Consider the following 25,861-nt stretch of genomic DNA (forward strand, 5'->3'; position numbering starts at 1 on the left):
GCGTATGGTTTATGAACAAAAAAAGATAGGGTGGATGAGGGGAAAAATCCACCAGATGGATTATAGTTAGTAATGACAATGCTCTTCCACTATTTTTTATAAATGTTTCACAACAATGCAGGGTGTTGGTGGTGGGGTGAGGTATGGGATCCCTGTACGATGTTATGCATGTTTGTTTTGTAAGTTCACAATTTTTGCCATACACTTAATATTTATATATGTTCATGTATGAGTGATCTATTTCAACAATTTTTTAAAATAAAGTTTGTGCTTTCCATTGCCCACATCAACTTGGAAATGACATCCTCCCCTCTCTTGGCCCCAACTAAGCCCCACTAAACCCCACTTCTAGTGATCTCACCTGGACTCTGGGGATGCTGAGTCAGGTGCTCATGTGAAGGAGGGTAGACTTCAGGGGCCTCCCGGAGCCTTAACCTAAGCAGGTAGGCTGTGTCCTATCCCCACCTCTTGTTTCTGGATCCTTGCTCCCCATTGGGTGTATGTGTGTGTTTGTGTGTGAGTGTTTTCTTTATGGAAAAAATGGACAAAAAATACATAGAGAGAGGTATTTAAGTGTAATAAACTAACTAGCCCCATGTGGCCAAAAAAAAAGTTTGTGCTTTATACTTCTGAAATTTAATTTCACTTTTATTAAGTGAATGTTTATTATTTTTATAGTGAATAAAATCAATATTTTATTTTAAAATATTCATGGGCAAAAATTCTGCAGTTCAATTACCTGTAGAAAGAAAAGCAATATGCACCAGAAATTTAAAAGTATAATAATAGATTTTTACTTTGAAAATACCATCACAACATATACCTTATTGTATTGCTAACATCCTATACTTATCACTTTTAGACTTAACATTTTTTTTTAAAGATTTATTTTATTTCTCTCCCCTCCCGCCCCCTGCCCCTGTTGTCTGCTCGCGTGTCCATTCGCTGTGTGTTCCTGTGTCTGCCTGCATTCTCTGCGGCACTGGGAATTTGTGTCTCTTTTTGTTGTGTCATCTTGCTGTATCAGCTCTCAATGTGTGCGGCGCCACTCCTGGGTGGGCTGCGCTTTTCTTGCACAGGGTAGCTCTCCTTGTGGGGCACACTCCTTGCGTGTGGGGCTCCCCTACAGGGGTGGACACCCCTGCGTAGCATGGCATTCCTTGCGCATGGCAGCACTGCGTGTGGGCCAGCTTACCACATGGGCCAGGAGGCCCTGGGTTTAAACCCTAGACCTCCTATATGGTAGGTGGACACTATCAGTTGAGCCATATCCACTTTCCCAGGCTTACCATTTTGTATAGTAATTGATTATTTTGCCTTTTATATTACAAGTTTCTTGTAGACTGTATGTTATGTATCATGTCTTTTATGTTTGCACTTTCCCCTGCCTGTAACAATTTTCTTCCCTGATTTTTGTGTGGTTGACTCCTTATTTAGATCTCAGACTACAGCTAAACACACACCTTTCGGTGCCTTTAGCTTTTTTTTTCTTTTCTTCCAATTTTGCATTTTCTTATCTACAAGCCACTCAGACATCTTTTTCTTTTTGAAAATTCTTATTTCTTAAATATGTATACAAACACAAATGTGAAAATTGGTACTATTATCTGTTTAACCTTGTAACAATGGATGCCCCATTAACTTTTTTTTTTTTTAAAGATTTATTTTTATTTATTTAATTCCCCTCCCCCGGTTGTCTGTTTTTCTGTGTCTTTTTGCTGCGTCTTGTTTCTTTGTCCGCTTCTGTTGTCGTCAGCGGCACGGAAGTGTGGGCGGCGCCATTCCTGGGCAGGCTGCTCCCTCCTTCGCGCTGGGCGGCTCTCCTTACAGGGTGCACTCCTTGCGCGTGGGGCTCCCCTACGCGGGGGACACCCCTGTGGGGGGGGGGGCACTCCTTGCGCGCATCAGCACTGCACATGGCCAGCTCCACACGGGTCAAGGAGGCCCGGGGCTTGAACCGCGGACCTCCCATGTGGTAGACCGACGCCCTAACCACTGGGCCAAAGTCGGTTTCCCCCATTAACTCTTTAGCCTCACTTTCTCCATTGATGGTGTATCTCAGCTAGTAAGTTGGCCAAAATGTCTTGACATTAGAGTACTTATATCATCCTGCTACATACTTATTGTTTTATTCTTTTTGTGTTTGTCTTTTTAAAATTTTTTCTCGTTTTTTAATTCATAACTTTAAAAATACCTTAGTGTAATACTGTTGCTTCTGTTTCTACAGCTATTTTTACTGTTTTATTGCACATCTACACCATTATGACTATTTACTCTTAATTTCATTTGAATATAAAAGAAAAATTATCAATTATTTTCCCTGGGTCAAAGTCTCTCAAATGACCAAGGGCTAATACCTGTTTTTTTTTTTCATTCCTCTATAAATGTTGCCAAAAATAAATAAATGCTTCAATAAAGTTAAATGAAATAACGCTTAGGGAAAACAAATTTGTGAAGTTCTATATTATGCCATTTATTAAGATGTGGGCACTTGCATTATCATGCTCAGGGCGTCATTCATGATACTGAGAACCCTAGGTGAACGTTCCTTCCAAGTTATGGCCATTTCCACTTCATCAGCATATGCCTCCAGTGATTCATTTGGGAAAGCTATTTTAGATTTGGCCACAGCTTCCTTCTGTGCATTATACAAGGGGTTTACAGACTACTAATACTTTGATATATTTCTTTGATATTGAAGTTTCACAAAGGGCCCAACACTGTTTCCTACACATCACAGATACTCATTAAATATTATGGACTGACTGAATCCTGTATGATATACAGGCAGAATATTGCTATTTATTTCCTGAGAAATCCTTTTAAATTGTTTCCATAAATAATGATGAAGACTATAAGTCTTCTCCTATACAATGCTCTAGCAATGCAGAGACTCCTGAAAACATTTATTTAACAAACCTTTACTGAATACCAACTGTGTTCCAGTCACTGTTCTAGGTACTGGGGATTCGGTGTTAAACAAGAAAGAAATGCTTTTTCCTCTCATGAAATGTACTCTTGTGGGAGATAAACAATAAACAAGAAAACAAAATAATTGATTGAGCTAATTTAAAAATGTGATTAAACAGGATAATGAGTAGGTGGGTGGGTAAATAATAGATATGATTACTGAGGAAATTATCTCCAAGGAGATAATTTTTGAGCTGAGATTTGAATAATGAGACAAAGGGAGCCATTTGAATATACAGGGGGAAGAAAGTTTCAGTTTTACCATGAAGGGGTTCCTGGTTTAGTGGAAGAGTTAATGAGGAGGAGAAACGGACTTGGCCCAGTGGTTAGGGCGCCCATCTACGACATGGGAGGTCCGCGGTTCAAACCCCGGGCCTCCTTGACCCGTGTGGAGCTGGCCCACGTGCAGCACATGCAAGGAGTGCCCAGCCACGCAGGGGTGTCCCCGCGTGGGGCAGCCCCACGGGCAAGGAGTGCGCCCCATAAGGAGAGCCGCCCAGAGCGAAAGTTCAGCCTGCCCAGGAATGGCGCCACACATGCGCAGCGCTGACACAACCAGATGACGCAACAAAAAGAAAACACAGATTCCTGTGCCGCTGACAACAGAAGCAACAAAAGAAGAAAACGTAGTGAATGGACACAGAGAGCAGACAACGGGGTGGGGGTGGGGGTAGTTAATGAGGAGATCATAGTGATTTGTCCAAGATGTTATGGGAGCACAAGAAGTGAGTGAGATGGGGAGGAAAGGTTATTAGTAAGGGAAAACTTGGTAGAAGTAAATTTTAATTTTTATACATCTCGTAGACTTGCAGGAATGCAAAGAGACATAAAGATTATCTCCTTAAACCTTGTAATTAGTACTGCCCAAGACAGTCTCCTCTACTTCTAAAACTTTTAGATACACCTAAATTTGCTTTTCTATATCTTCCAGATCCTATGCATGCTATACAGAAAAAGTCTAGGATCCTCCCTAAGACAATCTTTCATGTATCTGAAGGCTCTCCTGATATTTTCTGTATCTTTGCCTCTGTAGGTTAGACAGTTCCAGTTCTTTCAATATTCCTTCAAATGATGGTTTTAATCTCTCAGCTGCTCTCTTCCAAACATACTCCTGTTAGTCAATTTAGTCAATATGCCTTTAAAAATATGATACTCAGAACTGAACAAAATGTTCTGGGTGTGGTGTGATCAAGGAAGAGCAGAGGAAGACGTATGGTCTCTTTTATTCTGCCCATGCCCATTACAATGCTACTAACACACAACATATTAGCGTATTTTTCATGCTCATTAAATTGCTGACTCATTAAAATTTTATACTCAATTAAAAGTCCAGGAGTCCAATCTCTAGTTGTCTTACGTGAGACACTACATGTATTAATTTACACATGACTTGATCCATAGAGGATTTAATGGAGCTAATGTTCTCATTTTAAATATCATTCTTAGAGCTGAACTTCTGGCATGTTTTTAGTCCCATTTCTATTATTCAGTATATCTACAATGGTCAAAGCTAACAGCAGGCTGTCAAAACACTACAATATACAGCAGAGCATGCCATGTGTCCAATGACTGGTTAACCATAAATGTTTTAACAGTTTAAAAAAATGGGATGATTGTTTATTGGGGAAGTGAGATCAGAGCGAGAAGTAAGAGAACCCTTCCATTTGTTTTGCATTTTATTAGCCTTCCCTGTCTTAGAGTCATATCATTATTGATTTTAAGAAGCATGACAGAACTATGCAGTGGATTTCTTGGGTGCTCAGAGAACTTCCTAAAGCATGTAGAAGAGTTCAGCTAGGTGGCACCCTAGCTGATACAAGAGTAAGAGTCCCAAGAGAATAGAAGGGTGCTAAGCAGAGGAAACAGTTTATGTAGAGCCATGATGCCTTCTAACTGCACCAAGAATATAAATCCAAACTCCCTCCATGGCTAAAAGGATGTACATGACCTGGCCCCTCTGCCTGCCTCTCCATCCTCATTTTACAGCTCCCTCCCTCTTGTTCATTTTACTTCAGCCTCTATGACTTCTTTGTTCCTCTTCTTTCTCAGAGACTTTGTGCTGGCTATTCCCACTTTAACTTCAACTCTTGGCATGCCTGGCCTCTTTTTATCCTTTTTTAGCTCAAACATCACCTCTACAGAGAAACATTCCTACTTTATGTAAAGTAGATCCTCTTCCAGTCCTCCCTTCACTCAGCCCCAGTTGTTCTCTAGCTTATCTTCCTACTTGATTTCCTTTATAGCATTTATTTATCACAATCTGAGATAATTTCGCTTAATTTTTTATTTTCTCTCTTGCTCTGCAGAAACATAAACTCAACAAAGGAACAGACCGAGGTCATGTTATGATAACTGTTAAATATTCAGTACCTAGAACAGTGGATAGCATATAGCAGGTGCTCAATAAATATTTGGTGAATACATGAATGGATCCCAATGTGAAAGAAAACATGGTATTTTGGAGAAACTTTAAGCAGGTAAGATCAGCTGAAGTATAGGTTAGTGATCAGAGTTGATACTGGAGAACTAGGAAGAAGCCTTTAGAGCTGTATATGCCACTTTGTGGAGCTTGCATTTTATCCTGAAGCCATAGGAAGACAAAGATTTTGAGCAAGGGAATGATATTACTGGATTTGATTTTTAAAAACTCACTTTGGAGATAATATGATAAATAAGATTGGAAAGGACTTAGATTGCAGGCAGGGAGATTAATCGAAAAGATACTGGAATAATTCCAGGAAGAAATACTGAGTTATAAGGGTATAAATTAACATAGAGACAATGGGAATGGTGAGAAGATGCAGACCTCTAATATTTGGCTTGTATAACTTTTATATAGGAGTCTACAGAAACACCTTTAAAGTTATTCTCACATTATACTTAGAGTTTTAAAAAATTAGGTGTAATCCACTATTTGTAGATAAAGATTTCTGTTCTTCAAGGGAAGTAAATGGATTAAGGCAGTAATTTCCAAATTTTGCAAATTATCAGGATCACCCTGGGGGTTTAAAAAAAATAATTTAAACAAGTATGAGAGAGAATAAAGAGTAGTTTTGGGCATAATAATTTAGCAATACCTGTGAAAAATTAAAGTCGGCTTTTGGGTTAGATAGATCTAGAGTTTGAGAGTTCTACGCAAATGCAGGTTTTGGAATTCTAAGCATGAAAGTCCTATGTGAAGCCATGAGTGCAGCTTAGGTCATCAACAGGAAGAGTGTAGAGAGAACCTACAACAAAATACTGATGAATACTGAGATTTGATGGAAGGAAGAGAAAAATAAACCGAGAAAGGGATGAAGAGTGGCTAGAAGAGGAAAGAAGAAAACCAGGACAACCAAGAAAAGAGTTTTAAGAGGAAGTAGTTTGGGAGGTGGAGGTGGCCTAAGCAACTGGGTTCCTGCCTACCACAAGGGAAGTCCCAGGTTTGGTTCCTGGTGCCTCCTGGAGAAGATGAAGTAAGATAGTGAGCCACATGGTGAGTTGATGCAACAAGATGAAGCAACAAGGAGACACAAAGAAGAAAGACAATGAGAGACATAACAAAGAAGGAAGCTGAGGTAGCTCAAGTGATGGAGTGCCTCTCTCCCACATGGGAAGTCCCAGGGTCAGTTCTCGTGCCTCCTAAAGAGAAGATGAACACACAGTGAATGGACACAGAAAGCAGACAACAAGCACAATCAATGTGGGTTGGTGGGTGGGGGAATAAATAAATAATAAATCTTTAAAAAAAAAAAAGAGAGAGTAGTTCCAGGTGTCAAAGTCACAGAGATTTCTTCCTGCAATATTGATGCTCTTTTAAGATAATACAATATTATTCAGTGAATTCTAAGCTTAAACAGATTATCAAAATCCCCTGAATAGCCTTTCAAAAAAAAACACAGACTGAAAAGTACTACAATGTAGACTGTGACTCTGTATATTTTTAAAAACTTTCTTGGTGATACTGATATGCAGTGGGGTTTGAGAACCATTACCTTAAATCACTTACTTAATTCAGGAACAGAAAATTTCATTAAAGCAATGGACAGATCTAAAAAGTAAAAATCTAGGTAGAATGTCAGAATAATATTGATAGTATATCTTATAAACACAACTGGAAGGAGTAAAGGCTATTACCTAACTTTTCACACCATTTTAATGACCCCATAAGAATATACTATCCCTCAGTAGAGAATTTATAATTTTTGAAATACTTAAAAGCTGGTAATATAAAGAGGTAAAATTAAATAATTTATTATAAAGAAATTTTTTCAGAAATGTTTTATCATCATACACAATGGCATTTCAGTGTATACATATATGAAGTAGGAAAACTTTAAAAATAACTAGGATAAACAAAGTAAGAGTCCTATAACAACTTATGATTCTATGCAGTATAGAAATAAGCTTTACTTGACAGGAATGTTGATTAAATAATTGACCTTGATAATAAGTGGAACTAAACCTTTCATTTCTCTGAATAAAAGGAGGAAAAATATATTAACTTTATAAATTCTCCAAATTTTAAAATTAGTTTTGTTGATTAATTAATCAAGACAGTTTTTAAAAAATTCTATTTTCTATTCCTAAGTAACTAAAAAATTGTTGCTCACCAATGTGAAGCTCTAGTTCCATTCAGCTAATTTTTATTCGTGTTAATCTGAGAATCAAGTCCTACTCCTAGTGAAGTAAATGCGACTCTCCTTTAAGGAACAAGTGCATTCTTAACAGATTCTGGAACTCGACTCGCGTAGTAGTCATAATTCCTCAGTGTGGCTAGGACTCCTGCAGAGTTCATATGCTTCACTTCCTTGTTATACTGAAGGGCATTTCCATGGATATCAGTTAACTTGCCTACAGAAAAAAAACACATTAATACAGCGTTAATGCCTGATTGGATCATTATATTTCTAGTTATTTTAAAATTATTTTGCTTCCCTGTCCAATAGTACCCAATTAAATTCTGGATAAAATGAGGAAAAAAAATGAGTGACCATAAATATTAAGACTTTAATTCACTTTAAATTTTAAATTTAAACTTTGAATTTAAAACCATAAAGCAATGTTTTAACTAAATGAAGGGTATTTTCTTCTCCCTGAATAAAATTAATTTCATTAGCATTTTCAATTTATATTTCATGGTATCAATCCACTTTAAGTAGGAACTTAATTAGTAGTGTTAACTAAATATTAGAATTAAATTGTGAAATTTGTTTGCTCTCTTTTCTTTAGGTGACAACATTTCCTCATTTTCAAAAGTGGTTGCTTCATTCTACCATTTAATATGAACACTTTTATAAGATTGAAAGTAAAGAATGTTCATTAAATATAATTGTAAGAATTTAACTTTATTATGTAATATATTAATGGATACTGATAAATAATTTGGGAAAAAATCAAGTGTTCTGTTTATTAATATTTTTTATCTGGCAGGATTTTGGAAGGCATTGCTTGTTATGAGTAGATGTGAATGGATATCTGAGATTTAAAAATCATCTTATTCTGTATATATCTGTACTTTCAATAAGATTTTTAAAAAATTCTATCTCTATGGTCTTTAACTCTAGTATTGAGATATTCACTAATACTGGCTGAAAAGATACTAAGTTTGATCATGATTATGATCATACAAATTTTACTTCTAGGAAAATACAAACAAAAAGCTTTAAAGCCATAGTTAATGAAGGGTAAATTGACTATATGTAGATGGAAGTCCAAAAGAGAAACTATAAATAAGGAATGATGATTTTGGATGATGGAATAGTTTTCATAATGGGCGGTGGTGATAATAGCACAACACTGTGAAATAATTAACAGCACTGAAATATTTATTTAAGGGAGTTGAACTAGATAAGTCTCTAGTTTCCTTTTAGCTTTTATACCAAAAAACTCTAGGTAAAGTCTAGCATATTATTATAATATAATACATATCAGCCCTTAGCATAATATAAAAACTGAAATTCCTTAAATTAAAGTTGACTAACCTCCCACAGCATGTAAAATAACTTCTGGAGCACATGTATCCCACTTCTTACATCCAGGACTTGCAAATACATAAGCAGAGGCTTTGCCTTCAATCAACTGAATAATCTGTGAGGTTAAAAATAATAATTATCCCTGACCATGAAATAACTGAGGAAGAAATAAGAAAAACTGCATACTTAAGTTAGGTTAAAGCTTTTAGTGAGTGTATATGATATTAGGGTTATAGGGAAATATAATGATATATAATAATATAGATATCTGAGGGGAAAATGTAGTTAAGCTACATGAAGATATCTAAAGAGTTGCCAATTTCCAAGTCAGATAAAATAGTTTTAAAAATTTATATTATTTTTATTTATTATAGTAAAAGCAATATCTATTTACTGCAGAAAAATTGTGTTTAAAACTTCTAGAAAACTGACCATTACACACCAAAATATAACCAGTGTAATAATTTATAAATTGTAATAAATCCTAACAGATGTGCTATGCTCACTAGTCTAAAAAGTACTTTTAAAAGTCTTCAGAATCTTACCTATTGCTTTTTCCATGACCAAAAATACAAACTTTTAAAAAGTCATTTTAACAATGCATATAAATTCATACAAACTCTTATATACTCATCCTGTAATACTCAGTCATTGGTAGAATTTGCATAATCCTAATACTAACTTGCTATCAAACTTTCAATGGTCTGTTGATTTTTTTCTTGTTATATTTTAAAATAATTTTTCTCACTGTAAACTCCAATTTCAAATATTAATATGAAGAGAACAGACTGAGAGAATGAGGAAAACCTCAGCAAACACAAAGTAACCAATTATTCCTTTTGGTGCTATTTACAAATACCTGCAAAACTTTAAACCTTACTGTAGGCTTTGAATAAAAAGGTTTTCCTTATGTTTAACAAATATGTGTCGAGTCTTATTATGTGCCAGGAATTTTGTCTTTGAGGGGAGAGGATCGATAGCCTTCAGTATATTCTTTTTTTTTCTTTTTAAAGATTTATTTCTCTCCCCACCTGGCTCCCCCCCACCTTGTGTCTGCTCTCTTGTGTCCATTCGTTGTGTGTTCTTCCGTGTCCATTTGCATTCTCAGCGGCATGGGGAATCTGTGTCTCTTTCTGTTGCATCATCTTGCTGCACTAGCTCTCTCTGTGTGCAGTGCTACTCCTGGGCGGGCTGTGCTTTTTTCACCTGGGGTGGCTCTCCTTGCGGGTACACTCCTTGTGTGTGGGGCTCCCCTATGCAGGGGACACCTCTGGGTGGCACAGCACTCCTTGCGTGTGGCAGCACCAGCTCACCACATGGGCCAGTAGGCCCTGGGTTTGAACCCTGGACCTCCTATATGATAGGCGGACGCTCTATCAGTTGAGCCACATCCGCTTCCCTCATTATATATATATATTTTTAAGATTTATTTTTTAATTTCTCTTCCTTTCCCCCACCCCCACCCCGGCTGTCTGTTCTCTGTGTCTATTTGCTGCATCTTCTTTGTCTGCTTCTGTTGTTGTCAGCAGCATGGGAATCTATCTCTTTTTGTTGTGTCATCTTGTTGTGTCAGCTCTCTGTGTGTGCAGCGCCATTCCTGGGCAGGCTGCACTTTCTTTCACGCTGGGCGGCTCTCCTTACGGGGCACACTCCTTGTGCATGGGGCTCCCCTACAGGGGGGACACCCTTGTGTGGCAGGGCACTCCTTGTGTGCATCAGCACTGCGCATGGGCCAGCTGCACATGGGTCAAGGAGGCCCGGGGTTTGAACCGCAGACCTCCCATGTGGTAGGTGGATGCCCTAACCACTGGGCCAAGTCTGCCAACCTTCATTATATTCTTGAAGGAAGTCTTTGATGTAAAAAAATTTAGGAACTGCCTAACAAGGTCTTTAGCAAGAAACAAGGTGGGGGTTATGCAGGATGGGGACTTTGTTCCTAAAAAGAATGGTGACTTTAGGGAATAAGAGGTAATGGGCAGTAAAAGTAGGGGCACAGAGAAATCACACCTATCATTATTTTTCAGTGATTACCAGGAATACATCGACTTTGAAATGCTTTAGGTATTTAAAAAGATATTTTCTTTTAAAACTCCCATTTTTCTCTCTGTTGTTTACCAGCTAATGAGTATTGCTTTCAAAGGGTAGCTGAGAAGAAACTAATTCTGTTCAGTTCAATAAGTTTATTTGCCATCCCTGTGCCAGGCACACAAGAGTGAAAACGCACATGTATTGGGAACAATGTGCAGTTCAGTTTCACCAAAGCTTTAGTACAGGCTGGGGGATGGCACAAAATAAGGCTGAGAAGACGAGAAGGAACAGGTAAAAGACTATGCTAATAGGCTTGAATTTTAAACTGTAGGTGACAGGGCGTCATCTAAGGATTTGGGTTAGTGGCACAACATATGGCAAGTTTTGCATTTCGCTGTAGTGGCTTTGTGAAAACCAGGATTGGACAAGTTCCTTATTTTGGAGGCTACTGCCATAGTCTGGGTGAGGGATGGTAGGTTTCAACCAGGGTAATGACATTAGAGATGACAAGAGGAGATAGATTAAGTAGGAGCAGAATAAAGGATGTGAAGGAAGATAGGAGTCTAGGATAACTGGCAGGTATCTAGCTGAAGCAATTAAGAAAATGGTGGTGCCATTCACTAGATAGGAAATAGGAAGAGGAAAACAATTGGGGACCGGTAGAAAGAAGATAAGGTCAAATTGGAGAAGCTGAATCTGAGATACCAGAGTGCTGTCCATCCTGATGATAGCCAGGGGATAATCAGGAGATGAGGAAGGATCAGGGCTAGGGATGTGAATCAAGTTGTGTGGTACAGAGCTATACATACCCCAGAAAATCTTGTTCTTAAAGCTAGTTCATTGCTGTGGGTGTATACCTATTATAAGCAGGACCATTTGATGAGGTTACTTCAGTTAAACCATGGCCCAGCATGGATCTTTTTATTTTTTATTTTTTAAAAGATTTATTATTTATCCCCCCCCAGTTGTCTGCTCTCTGTGTTTGTTCACTGTGTGTTCTTCTGTGTCTGCTTGTATTCTTGTCAGCAGCACCAGGAATCTGTGTCTCTTTTTGTTGCATCATCTTGCTGCGTCACCTCTCCATGTGTGTGGCACCACTCCTGGGCAGGCTGCGCTTTTTTCACAAGGGGCAGCTCTCCTTAAGGGGTGCACTCCTTGGGCGTGGGGCTCCCCTATATGGGGGACACCGCTGTGTGGCACAGCACTCCTCGTGCACATCAGCACTGTGTGTGGGCCAGCTCACCACACAGGTCAGGAGGCCCGGGGTTTGAACCCTGGTCCTCATGTGGTAGGCAGATGTTCTATCCGTTGAGCCAAATCCGCTTCCCCCAGCATGGATCTTAATCCTTTTCCTGGAGTCCTTTATAAATGTGATGAATACAGAGAGAGTAAGCCACAGGAGAAAAAGCTGAAATCAACAGAACCCACATGAGAGGGCAGAGACCAGCAGAAGCTCCATGTGCCTTGCCATGTGGCAGAGGAGGCAGGGATTGAGAGCAGCTGGTCTCTGGGGAGAAAGATCGCTTTGATGACGCCTTGATTTGGACATTCACATGACCTCCAACTGAAAGCTAATAAATTCCCACTGATTAAAGTCAACCAATTTCATGGTATCTGCTTTAAGCAGCCTAGCAAACTAAAACACACCCCATTTCACAATTCTCTCAGGAGGATGAACACCTGGATGAAAGAATGGGGGAAATAGCTAGAAAGGGGCAGTCGGGCCCATCTGTGCAGTCTGTAAAGAAAGGTCTAAGAAGAAATCCGGGAGGGTTCTTGGGAAAATCAGGCTGGCAGGGGCACAGGCCTTATTCTAATTACTTACATTACACTGAATATAAAAGACCGGAACCTTAATTTTTTTTAACTTAAATATTGCTGAAATGAAATGAAATATGCTTTTACTTTTGGGGGAAATTAAAAGTTTTGATTAGTTCTCTTAAACTCTCATTTCCTGTTTTTAAAATGCTCCGTATTTCCACCAATGATTCAATTGCATTTCACAGCAGATGACAGACCTTCTTCTTACCTTATTTCCTGCTCCTCCTACTCGCAACACATCATCAGGGTTCATGGCAGAAACACAGTCATTAACCAACTTGCTGCTATGGGAGCGGGTAGTTGTGATAATATGTTTCCCAGCAGGGACTTCTTTCAGCTGAAACCCAAAGGCACCTAAACCTAAAACTCCCCAGATGGTCCTCCCCAACACAGCATCTGGTCCAGCCTAAGTAAATAAGTGAAACAACAACAAAGCTTATTATCACCTGGAGAAAAAGTTAGCCAAAGCAGAATATTTAGTTATATTAGCATCATGACTTTTTAAAAGAAGTATACGAACATCATTGACAAAGAACGTTCCCTGAGAAAAATCAATGATTATTCTCATTGTTAAGATACTGAAGGGAACTTTGGGTCATATACTGAAGACTACTCCTCTCTGAATAATCTGATGATCTCATTGTTGTATGTGAACATAACTGTTTTCAAAAGGTACTGAAGTCCCCAGGAAATGGAACACCATGTATTGATTTCTACTTTTCGTTATCCAAGGAACATTAAAGACTATGTTACTATGGGACTAGGTAGTGGTGATAATGTATTTTGCAGTTTTAGAGACAGAGTAATTGAAGAGTAGCCATGAATAATATGGTCAGGGTTATGATTTTACTGACAATTATGGTGGCAAAATGCCAATGATAATGCAATCTTAGAATCTGTATTTTCCTTTGAAGAGCTCAAAGAATTTCCAACCATACTGTTATAATTATATACTTCATAGAGAGGAAATATAACCCATGTTTCATGGAAAGCAAAATGGATGCATAAAATTAACACGGTCATCAAAAATACCATAACATTAACATATATGACACATATTTTACTGAATACTTAGCATTTACTAGGCACCAGGCTAAGTGCTTTATATGTATTATCTCATTTAATCTCCAACCAACCCAGTGAAGAAGGTATTATCATCCTTATTTTACAGATGACAAAAATGAGGTCTTCAAACATTAAGTAGCCTGACCAAGGACACCAGCAAAATCACTTTACAGTTGAGGCCATCCCCAAAGAGGATGACAGTTGAAGGGTGCTGATAACACTCTGCAATTGGGAAAACACAGAAGCTAAGAACAAGCATTTGGCAATGGTGGCCATTCCTAAGTGCTGAATTTGTGAGTTTGCTTCCGCTGCTCCCTCTTGATTCTACACTATAGGAGAGCTTTGGAACCTGCAAAGCAGATATGGGCTCTATGGAGGCTCTAGGAACTCATCAGGCTTTAGATTGAGCATGGACATGAATTCCAGCCTCCCAAGAAACCTCTTTATTTATTTAGCTTTCCAGTTATTCTGGAAAAGAGAGGGAAACATACTAAAGGTGAATATGAGTGTTCTGGTTCCTAAAAAAGTCATTTTCCCTCTGTAAATGAATATACAGGAAGAGAGAATGGGATCAGGGTATCTGGTACATGCAATCTCAAGATGGAGCCAGCCAGCCTTCCTCTGTGCTCTTTTTTTAAAAAATTATTTTATTTCTCCCCCCCCCCCCCCCATTGTCTGCTCTCTGTGTCCATTTGCTGTGTGTTCTGCATCTGCTTGCATTATCAGGCGGCACTGGGAATCTGCGTCTCTTTTTTGTTGCATCATCTTGCTGAGTCAGCTCTCCATGTGTGTTGTGTCACTCCTGGGCAGGCTGCGCTTTTTAACATGTGGGGCGGCTCTCCATGTGAGGTGCACCCCTGCATGGCAGTGCATTCCTTGTGCGCGGCAGACTGCGCATGGGCCAGCTCACCACACAGGCCAGAAGGCCCTCGGGATTGAACCCTGGACCCTCCATATGGTAGACGGATGTTCTGTCAGTTGAGCCACGTCCACTTCCCTCCTCTGTGCTCGATTGCTCAGTTTCTCTGTCACTCTTCTTCAAAGGCTCTATATCAACTCTTTCAGTAATAAAGGTGAACAGTCTCATATTATTGATAAGTTAATTAAGATTCATATGGTTAAGAAGCTAGCTCTATATAAAGGTAGACTGGGTCTTTCTACACTATGTCAATCTGCTTTTTTCCCCCAGTGCCTCCAGCTTCAGTGTCTATTAGAAGCAATAATAAAGTTAAAAGTCTTTTACCTGGTTCAAGAGAGGCAATACAGAGTAATGGGTGAGAGCTTAGACTTGGGCTTGAATCCCAGCTCTGTTGTTTACTTGCTAAGGGACCTTGGGCAATTTATTTGTCCCAGGTTCCTCATCTTCAAAAGGGGGATAATGATACTCAAATAGGATTGTTGGGAGGATTAAATGAGATAACACATGTGAATCCCTTGAGTCTGACAGCACAGTGTAAGCGCTTGATAAATTTTAGCTTCATCCTTCAGCCCTGAATACCACCATTAGAGCCGAGCAACACTTCTACTCGTTCCAACAAATTTTAAGGCCGAAGCAAGAGAGAAGAGGAAAAAGGGTACAGAAAGGAAAGGTGGCAAGAAGAGGAGAGGTAAGGAAGGGGATAAAGAGAATAGGAGAAAATGAACTGGTCCACAGCATGGACAATGTCTGCCTTGGGTACCACAAGTTCCCTGCCTCTTTTCTACCTAATATCGGAGCCAAAACCCTAGCTATTTTTCTCACCTTGGCTTCATTCCTGTGTTCCCTTAACTTCTGCTTTCCATTGTTCTGTGGAAAATGAATACAATTTTTCTAGAAAATGAATTTCAATTTTTCAGAAAGAAGTAATGAAAATTATCAATAATTCCTAAGCACTTAGATTTTTGATGAAAGGTATCATGCATTAAAATGTAATTTATGAGTTAAATGCCCCTTGTGTGAGTAGTAGTAGTGGCTGTATTAACCACAATAGTATTAACTTATTTTAAGTTTTATACAACCACCAACTTGTTCAGTTTATAAACACTAAAGTCACACTAAAAGAATTAATGGGCATTAAAGCAATTCAATATGAGAGATTTTCCCAATAATGTCTAAGTATTTTGGAGCATGATGATAATTAATTATACAAATTGTAGTAAAAACCAAATTTACCTTAGAAGTAGAGATCAATCCTGCTTTTAACTCAATTTGGAAATACAGAAGTAATAGCCCCCATTCTGGTAAGCTGGTTTCCCAAAGTGCAACAAGGTCACACTAATGTAAGTATCTTAAATATTTTATCTTAATTTCCTCTAAAATTAATGTGATTTGATGTTATACTCCTGCTTTGGAATTATACTCGTCTCTCGTTTCCAAGTAGGACAATTTATTTGAAGAATATTAGAAAGTAAATGCAGATTGGAAGAAGAGAAAAGCGTGCAAGAGCGTATTCAGTTCTATTATCAACACTGACCACAATTTAGGCAACAGGCACCATAACATGGAAAACTACAAGGCTGGCATCTTTCTTGGTCAAATGGTCCACTTCTTCAATAGGCTTCAGGAAGCACCTGTAAATCAGGTGTCTGTGACCAAGCTAGTCAAGACCCGTATCAGTAGTTCCTAAACTTTAGCACCTGAATCATAAGGGGTTCATAAAAATATCTACGTAATATACACACACATATTCATTCCTGGGACCAACTCCCCCCAAGGCTCTGAGTCAACAAATCTGGGGTATGAACTGGGAATCTGTAATTTGAAAAGCTCCCCAGATGACTACACATGCAACCAGGCTAGAAACCAGTTAGGATACATCAGAAATTACGAACCCTACAATTACTTATGTAATAAAATATTTTTGTAGCACTTATAATAATACCTGGTAGTTGTAATAAGGCTGGTTAATAACGCCTGCTATTGCTTTTCCTTCATAAGCAATTCCAATAAGAACTGTTACATTGTCAAGAAGACCTGTGAAGAAGAAATGAATGTTTACTTATAGAACTCTCTCAGGCTATGACTTGCCACCAAAACATAAATTGTTTCAAGCAATTTTTGCAGTAAAGGTAAGGGATGTGCAATGATTCATCTATGATCAATTATTTTTATAGCAAAATAGACAGATTATAAGAGAGCTGGCCAGAGACAGAAGTAGGGCCTGTGGTCACATAACCGAATTGATAAGTGGTCTCATCAGTACAATTTGTAAATCAATTAAATACACCAGCCACCAATAAAACAGCAGTCATTATCATTAGATTCCACTGATCCCCCTCTACCACTTTTTAACTCACTCCTACCTGCTGGGTCACTCTCTATTCCTGGATAACTCTCAAGACTTGCATTTCAGGCCTCTAAAGCAAGGTTTCTCAAAGTAGGATCCATGGACTATCAAACAGCATTAGAATCAATTGGTGTAATTTTTACAAATACAAGATTCTCGGGTTCCTTTCCAGGGCTAGTGAATCAAAAACTCTGGGGGTGGGGTCAAGACCTGCATTTTATTTTATTTTAGGAGGTACTAGGGATTGAACCCAGGCCCTTATACTTGGGAAGCAGGTACCCAACCGCTGAGCTACATCCACTTCCTTCTTCCCTATTTTTTTGAGACCTGCATTTTAAGCAAGATGTCTAAGTGTTCTTTTGGACACAAAGGCTGTAGAGAGCTTCCCCTTTCTCAAAGGATTACAGACTTTTTGGTACACACACACACGCACAAACACACACTGTATGGTAGTTGATTCATTCATCACACATATGTCTCATCTGAAGACAGAGAAAGTTTCTTTCTAGTAATTGAGACTTTTTTTTTCAAGGAGGCACCCGGGCCCTTGCACAGGAAAGCAGATGCTTAACCACTGAGCTACATCCGCTCCCCAAGACGTTTTCATTTTTACATCTTGAAGCTAATAACCTATATAAAAACACCTGTGAAGTCTTCATTTCAAACCAAACTCTGTGCTCATGCTATGCTCCTTAAAACCTAAAACTCTGAATCTAAGCCTGGTCCTTTTTACTATTATGTTGCTTATTTTAATTTGTTGTTTTCTTATTAGACAAAGCGAATGAAAATCATTTTTATTTTTTAAAAAAATTTATTATTTCTCTCCCTGCCCCGCAAATTGTCTGCTCTCTGTGTCCATTCGCTGTGCGTTCTTCTGTGACCGCTTCTATCCTTATCAGCAGCACCGGAATCTGTGTCTCTTTTTTTGCATCATCTTATTGTGTCACTTCTCCGTGTGTGCGGCACCATTCTTGGGCAGGCTGCACTTTCTTTCACGCTGGGCGGCTCTCCTTACGGGGCGCACTCCTTGCGTGTGGGGCTCCCCTATGCGGGCAACACCCCTGTGTGGCAGGGCACTCCTTGCGCACATCAGCACTGCGCATGGGCCAGCTGTACATGGGTCAAGGAGGCCCGGGGTTTGAACTGTGGACCTCCCATGTGGTGGGCGGACGCCCTATCCATTGGGCCAAGTCCCCTTCCCTGAAAATCATTTTTAAAGGCAAGGTTGTGAAGTGAGAAAGTGGTTCACAGATAAGGGGAGCAGTGATCTAGCAAGGAAGTAGAATGGGCATGGAGTGGTGGTGACAGGCAAGAGCTGTACAGCGGTGGTTTTATCTTTTTTTTTGACCTTGATATAGCTGAGGGCTCAATACAATCCCCTTGGTAACACTGATTTAATAAGTTAGTTGTTCTTATCTGGGGAACATTAGGATTATGGGGCTGGTAGAATATCTGTAGGTGGTATTAGAAGAATTTTCTCCCTCTCTGTCCTGACAATCACTGGTGCATAATTAATAGTGAATAGTTACTAGAATGAGCACAAATACAGTATTAGCTTTAGTGAAGAGACAGAAAATATGATTCTGACTTTTCATATAATATATGAAATATCAAATACTTGTAATTAAGCAGCAAGTCTACTGCTGTCAAATACAAATACCAGAGATACCAACCTTCAGTGTATTCCTTGGTGCCATCCAGAGGATCAACCCAAACGACAAGCTAAAAACAAAAATCCAAATTAAGAAAACGAAATTCCCCAATTATATATTTAAATAGAGTGAATAAAACTACCTTTTCTTTCATTTTTGAGATTATATTATGGATGGAGTAAGCCAATCTCATCAGTTTTGTGACAGTAAAAAAAGCTTATGGCTTTGTTATTATGGTAAAAGTCCATTTATTACAGAAAACCATGATTCAAGAATTTTAAATACAGAATGCTTAACTGAGAAAACTATATTGTCACCTGAGCACACAACACCATGTACATGAACACACTGAGTTCTAGAGGTAAGCAAAACTTTCAGAGGGCTCCAAAAATGTTTATGTTATTCTTATATATATGTGATTAAATAAATAATAATGACAGTCCAATTATCTTAAGAGCACAGTTTATATATGCCAGGGAAAAACAAATTGTTCAAAAACCAGCAGGAGATTAAAAAAGAAATCCTTTCTGCTTAGGGCTTTTAATGTGATTCAGGGTATGTGTCCATTAACCACTGGAATCATAATGCATGAAGTGAATTTGTGAGAAGACACCATGTGTCCTTTTCTTTGTATCCTCCATTCCACACAGCACAGTGCCTCACAGTGTTCAATGAATGTGTGCTAAATGAACTAAAACCAGAGAACTAAGATAGTTATCTGGAGCCAGAAATTTAACTTATGCAACTATGAAAAATTAAACAGGGCAATTTTTATGATCTTCTGAAAATACAATGTAGCAGCAACCTGTTACATCTGCTTCTAGCTGCAATTACAGATTAAATGTTTTATTACCAAATCCACTGAATAACAAAATAGATTTTCTTCCTAAAAGTATTTTTAAGCAGAATCCCATCCATCAGCCATGTGGGATCGAAGCTCCCTCTGAAGAGGTGGAGTGGGCATCACCATCCCAGAGTCCTCGGGACTGAGGAATAAAATATAGACTAGAGTGAACTTACTGATATTCTATTATAGACTTACTGTGATTCTAGCAATGGAAGAAATTATATCATTGATGTGGAAACAGTAGCCATGGGAGTTGCTGAAGGCAGGGAGAGGGAAAAAGAGGTATAATATGGGGGCATTTTCAGAACTAGGAGTTGTCCTGAATGATATTGCAGGGACAGATGTAGCACATTATATATCCTGCCATAACCCACTAAATAGACTGGGAGAGAGTGTAAACTACAATATAAACTATAATCCAGGCTATGTAGCAGTGCTTAAAATGTATTCATCAAATGAAATGAATGTGCCACACTGGTGAAAGATGTTGCTAAAGTGGGAAAAGTGGGGGGTGTGGGGAGCAGGGCAGGTGGGAATCCCGTATATTTTCCTAAGGTAATATTTTTTATGATCTATATATCTTTTAAGAATAAAAAATATATTAAAAAACAAAACAAACAAAAAAGTATTTTTAATAACAGTTTCAGAGTGGAGAGGAAACCAAAGGGATAAGAAACTGAACTCTAAATTAATAGATCACACACTCTATAGGGTTGCCTATGATGGTTCTGAAAAATTTCAAGTTCCTAGCTTATCTCTATTTTATAATTATTAACTTTTCATTAGTATGGGAAAATTTTATTTCCTTTACCATGACAACAAAAACAACAGAAGAGTAAAGGAGAGTTAAGTATAAATATGGACCGTACATCTTCCTCTTTAATAGCACTGTACTGTGATGGGCATGGTTTCTTCAGTATTTCCTCCCACTGACCATCTTCAATCAGCTCTTGATCCACTTCTTCAGAAGGCAGATCCTAAAGCAGAGATAATCATGATGGATAATGAAACAGAGTATACTTTTTCTCAGAAACAGACGAAATGCAGTATCACAGTTTTCACTAGTCCTTCCCCACCTACCATTTACATTTAGAAAAACCTTTAAAGCAAACCTAATAAAATCACAAAAAGAACCATATATGGCTCATCAAAGTTAGCTATAAAGTGTCCCAACTTCTTTATTCTAAACAGGGCTTAAAAGAAAAAGAACTTTTACATATTATAAACTTATTTATACAAGTAGCTCTGGCATCAGATAATTCCATCTTCTCATTGCATGAGCTGTCAATTCCTTCACTTTTAAATTGCTACAGTATTTGGATAAGTATGCCTTAATTAAAACAGCAACAACAAAAACCTCACTTAATTCCAAAAAGTTCTAGAACTTTAACCATATCTTGCGTGTATGTATGTGTATGTGTGCGTGTGTCTGAGGTACCAAGGCTGGGGACTGAACCCAGGACCTTGTATTGGGAAGCTGGCACTCAACCACTTAGCCACACTGGCTTCCCTGAGTTGTTTTTCTCATTTGTTTGCTTGTTGATGTTGTTTTGTTTTTATTTTCAGGAGGCACTGGGAACCAGGTGCTCAACCACTTGAGTCACATCCACTCCCCATCTTATAATTTTTATGCTAGTATTACAGCTGTAACAGTAACCTTATCTTCTATGGCCAATAATTGAGAATAGAGTAAAATATCTCTAAATCAGCTATTTCTTGTAAATCCAAGGAATACAACAATTTTTTCTGTGTTAAAACACTAGACATATGGCGTGAAATCATAACAGCAGCTTATAAATCATTAAAGAGTAAAGTGTCAGCTAGAAATCCATAGGCAAACAGGGTTAAAAAATATTACTGCCCTGATAACTCTTACCTCTTCCCCTATAATTGTTAGTTTGGGAAATTTCCGTGCCAGTGAAGCGCAAATGCTCACTTGTACCAACCGGTCAGCTTTGGTCTGAAGGTCTGCTGCACATGTCTGCAACAAAGAACGCAAATTTTGTCTTCAGTCTGATGATTCCTAATGCATGAGTGTCTATTACATTTAATTATACTGCTAAATTCAGGAAACTTAACACCAAATAAGTCCACTAGTTTCTTAGCCTGGTTTTTTTTTTTTTCTTCCCCCATGGGATAACAGTGGTTAAAGTTTGGAAGTAAGTGTTTGACTTGTATATTTTCTTTCTCAGTTCAGAAAAGTCTTTTGTCTAAGATCTTTAGACATCAACATTTTGCTCAAATAGGTTAAGTGAAAGGAAATTGAAAATGTCTAAAGGCAGCCATACTTAAATATTGTAAAATTAGTTATTTGAAGCATAATCTTTATATAGAACCTGCTATACTTGCTGCTTACTAATTCTAATAATTCAGGTGGTCCTCATGATGATTCACTGATATATGGAAAGAATTTCTATTTCCATTTTTAAATCTAAAAAGTATGAAAATAAACTGAGTAATATTGAATATTAAGCCTCCCCCTGGTACCACCGCTTGGTCCCTAGTCAGATAGGTACACTAGTGAAGGACAATGAAAGTTTTGGTATTGACAGCCACAACTGCACTTGTTAGTTTGCTTTCAGAGAATTGTGACATTTTGCAATTTATGGTGAGGCAGTGCCAGACCTCAGCATTCTGGATCCCTTGTATAAAACTGATGTTGCCCTGTACCTTTTAAAAAATAAAGTATCAACAAGTGGACATAAAGGATTAGATGTGCTTGAAGAGCATAGATGACGTGAGATCTTATTACTTTTTCTAACTTGGACACTGTATTTCTATTAACCCTTAGCTATGGCATATAAAAATATATAGTTAATATAATCACAACATGTAAAAATATATTAAACATGTGAATCTTGCCAAGGAAAAAAATGGGGAAGGGAATAATCCAAAATATTGGTAGTAGTAGCATGATGGATGATTTCTTGCTATTTTCCTCTATTTTGTGATTCTATAAAAGGAAAGATAGTAAGATTAGTAGCCTTCTGAAAGCAGCTGTATGGCATTGCTGATTTATCACTAAGCATGCATATGGGCAACTAAAACCTTTCTCACATGAACTTGAATCATACTGCACATTACTTCAACATGAACACAGAACTTTATAATTATTCCTGTTATAATACCTTGTTGATTTGGCCCTCTTTTCTGATAGGTAGCCACCTTTTGAGTATATATTCTGTCATGCAGTATAGCCAGTATATCAACTAGCCCTTTGTTTTACAGACAAATCTGATAAGCATGCTTTCAATATCACCTTCTTTCATAGATTTTTGACAAGATGCATTTGATACATTCTTAAAAAGGTTTTTTTTTTTTTTTTAAGTAGGTACCTGGAATTGAATCCAGGACCTCATATATGGAAAGCAGGGGCTCACCACTTGAGCCATATCCACCCCCCCTAAAAAAGTATTTAAAATAGTGATTAAAGAGGATAGGACAGGTCAGGAGCAGAGTCCTATGACCTGCCACCAATAATCCTTTTTCAGGTTGAAAATCAATGATGAATTAACATTTTTCGCTTATGCTATTCACAGAATAGTAGGTCAGGATGCGGTTGGGAGATGTCATCTATATAATTATGAATAGCTTGAATCTATTTTTAAATAGAAAATGAAAGACTATGACATATATATGTTTTGCTGAAACCAATTACACTGTAACTCTTTCTATATTATCAGGCCCATAAGTCTATCAAAAAAGGCAATGAGATTTATTTCACAAGACTTGTTCTTATGATTTTTATTCTTAAGTTTTAAAAGTAATGCTGAAAATCCTATAATGAGCTCAAATGAACTTATTTCTAAGTTGTTTTTTACCCTTTACATGGCTTTCATATATCATTTCTTTTATATGGGAATAGCCTTAGATAGATGTCTGACATTTCAAGGGAGTAGCTTAACTATGAGAAATCTGTTTTTTTATACATTGAAAGATTCTGTGTTCTCTAGTTCAAATCATGAAAATGTTCATTATATCCTATAATTTTCTCATTGGACAAATTATAATACAATCTTCCTGAAAGATTGTGATAAAGATTAATTTATATATAGAAAGTTACATTTAAGATTTGTAATTTGAAGTAATAAAGCCAAATCTGGGGAAGAAATTATATTTTAAACTGAAACATATGCATTGTAGTATTTCTTTTAACTATCACTACAAACTACCTTTATGAAAAAGCACCTAAATTTTTAATTACCGTACTAGACAGAAAAACTTTATTTTGGGCTTCTTTACCAAGAGGAATTTTTTTTTAAAACTTCTAAGATAGAAGAAATTTAAGTGCCAATTTTACTAAGCATGTTAAGTTCACAAAGGATTGCATCGCTTTGTATATAATAGATCACACTAGGATTTGAAGCTCAGTTACAATGCCCTGGAGTGGGACAATGGTCAATAAGTTCAGTCATTGGGTCTTAGATCCAGGAAATGTGGTGATTTTCAAAGCAGAAATGAAGGTCTATTTGAACTAAGGGTCTTGCAGTCACCCTAATAGTCACATTACTTTAACTGTTAATCTATCTAGATTATTACATCCTTTAGCCAAACCTCAACTAACATGAATAAAATTGGTATGAAATGAGATTATATAGACTTTTGTACCTTCTCCACGATACCCAAGTCTCCTTCAGCAATAACACGTCTGACTATCATTCCTGCCTTTTGAGCAATAGAATATGCAGAGGCTACTAACCGCATCAACACGGTGTGACTGGAAGCCATGGTAAGCCCTAAAAGAAAATTGAGAAAAATTGTTTTGTTATTTTCAAAGCCAACTACTGGCTTTATTTACTTAAGCTCAATTCAACACATTTATTGACTACTTTCTTGGGACTGCTCCAATTAATTGAGTAGGTTTTTAAAAAGGACACACTGGGAAACAGATGTGGCTCAACCAATTGGGCTCCCATCTACCATACAGGAGGGTCAGGGTTTGATGCCCAGGGCCTCCTGGTGAGGTCAAGCTGGCCCACACGGTGAGCTGGCCCACACAGAGTGCCAGCCCACGCGGGAATGCAGCCCTGCACAGGAGTACTGCCCGCGTGGGAATGCTGTTGTGTGTGGGAGAGCTGCCCTGTGCAGGAGTGCTGGCTGATGCAGAGAGCTGGCAAAGCAAGATGACACAACAAGAGACACAGAGGAGAGCAAATAAGAAGACAGAGCAGAACAGGGGAGCTGAGATATTGCAAGAGAGTAATCACCTCTCTCCCACTCTGGAAGGTCCCGGGATTGGTTCCCAGAGCTACCAAATGAGAATACAAGCAGACACAGAATGACACACAGCGAATGGACACAGAAAGCAGATAATGGAGGGAATAGGGGAGGGGGAGAAATAAATAAAAATAAATCTTCTAAAAAAAATTAAAAAGGATGTACCAGGGAAGCAGATGTGGCCCAAGCTATTGAGCTCCCACCTACCACATGGGAGGCCCCTGGTTTGGCTCCTGGTGCCTCTTAAAGAAGACAGCAAACTGGCACGATGGGCAGGAGTGGCAAGCTGATGCAACAAGATAATGCCACAAGAGACACAAGGAAAAAACATAATGAGATACAACAAAGCATGGAGTGGAGATTCCCAGTGTCTCCTAAAGAAGATGAGCAAGACAGCGAGCTGATGCAACGGGCAGGCACGATGAGCTGATGCAACAAGAGACACGAGAAAAAAAACATAATGAGAAACACAACAAAGCAGAGAGCAGAGGTGGCTCAAGTGATTAGGCATCTCCTTCCCACATTGGAGGTCCTGGGTTCAGGTTCTGTGACTCCTAAAGAAATAAGGAAGATGAACAGACACAGCAAGTGCAAACAATGAGGGGGTGGGGAGAAATAAATAAATAAAACAAACCTTTAAAAAAAATTTACCAAAGGAAACTTGGGTAAAACTACATTTTCATCACTAGCTCTTTCAATAAATCCGTTAGCATGCTTTCTCATTGCAGTTGGGACATTTTGTACTATGTAGGAAACTTGCTCAGGCTGCTGATAATGTGAAAAATTTCTGCGTGTGAGATGTGTAAAGTATAAAGGCTGTGGAAGATACTTTATGGATAAAAATGTAAGATGTAACATTTTTTTCTTGAGGAGCTAATATTATGGTGGGTTGGGGTAAAATAATGTAAACTAGTGTCTATAACAAAAATTATAAGTGTCCAAGAGACCTATGAATAGTATGAAGGAAATATGTATATGTGTGGGATAATTAAAAAGGAGAGGGATTTGAAGTGTTCACAATTATTTTCTGAAAATCAAATG

General features: G+C 38.2%; 1 protein-coding gene across 7 annotated transcripts in view; it reads right to left on the bottom strand.

The window, feature by feature from the left end:
- Positions 1–7,187: 7,187 nt before the first annotated feature.
- Positions 7,188–25,861, bottom strand: part of BPNT1 (3'(2'), 5'-bisphosphate nucleotidase 1) — a 31,800-nt gene continuing 13,126 nt past the window's right edge. For 4 of the 7 annotated variants that reach the window (XM_058275242.2, XM_004480236.5, XM_023585146.3 and 1 more), the window contains 8 exons: positions 24,212–24,339; positions 21,480–21,584; positions 20,473–20,580; positions 18,778–18,826; positions 16,700–16,791; positions 12,982–13,179; positions 8,934–9,039; positions 7,188–7,803 (listed from right to left, as the gene is read on the bottom strand). In XM_058275242.2, coding sequence (XP_058131225.1) covers positions 7,655–7,803; positions 8,934–9,039; positions 12,982–13,179; positions 16,700–16,791; positions 18,778–18,826; positions 20,473–20,580; positions 21,480–21,584; positions 24,212–24,331 — 927 coding nt within the window. In that variant the 5' untranslated portion in view covers positions 24,332–24,339 and the 3' untranslated portion in view covers positions 7,188–7,654. Of the gene's footprint in view, positions 7,804–8,933; positions 9,040–12,981; positions 13,180–15,579; positions 15,625–16,699; positions 16,792–18,777; positions 18,827–20,472; positions 20,581–21,479; positions 21,585–24,211; positions 24,340–25,861 lie in introns of all 7 variants that reach the window. The other 3 variants (XM_058275235.2, XM_058275236.2, XM_058275237.2) reach the window with 1 other exon arrangement.

This window comes from Dasypus novemcinctus, chromosome 13 (genome assembly GCF_030445035.2).
Source record: "Dasypus novemcinctus isolate mDasNov1 chromosome 13, mDasNov1.1.hap2, whole genome shotgun sequence".
NCBI classification, from domain to species: Eukaryota; Metazoa; Chordata; class Mammalia; order Cingulata; family Dasypodidae; genus Dasypus; species Dasypus novemcinctus.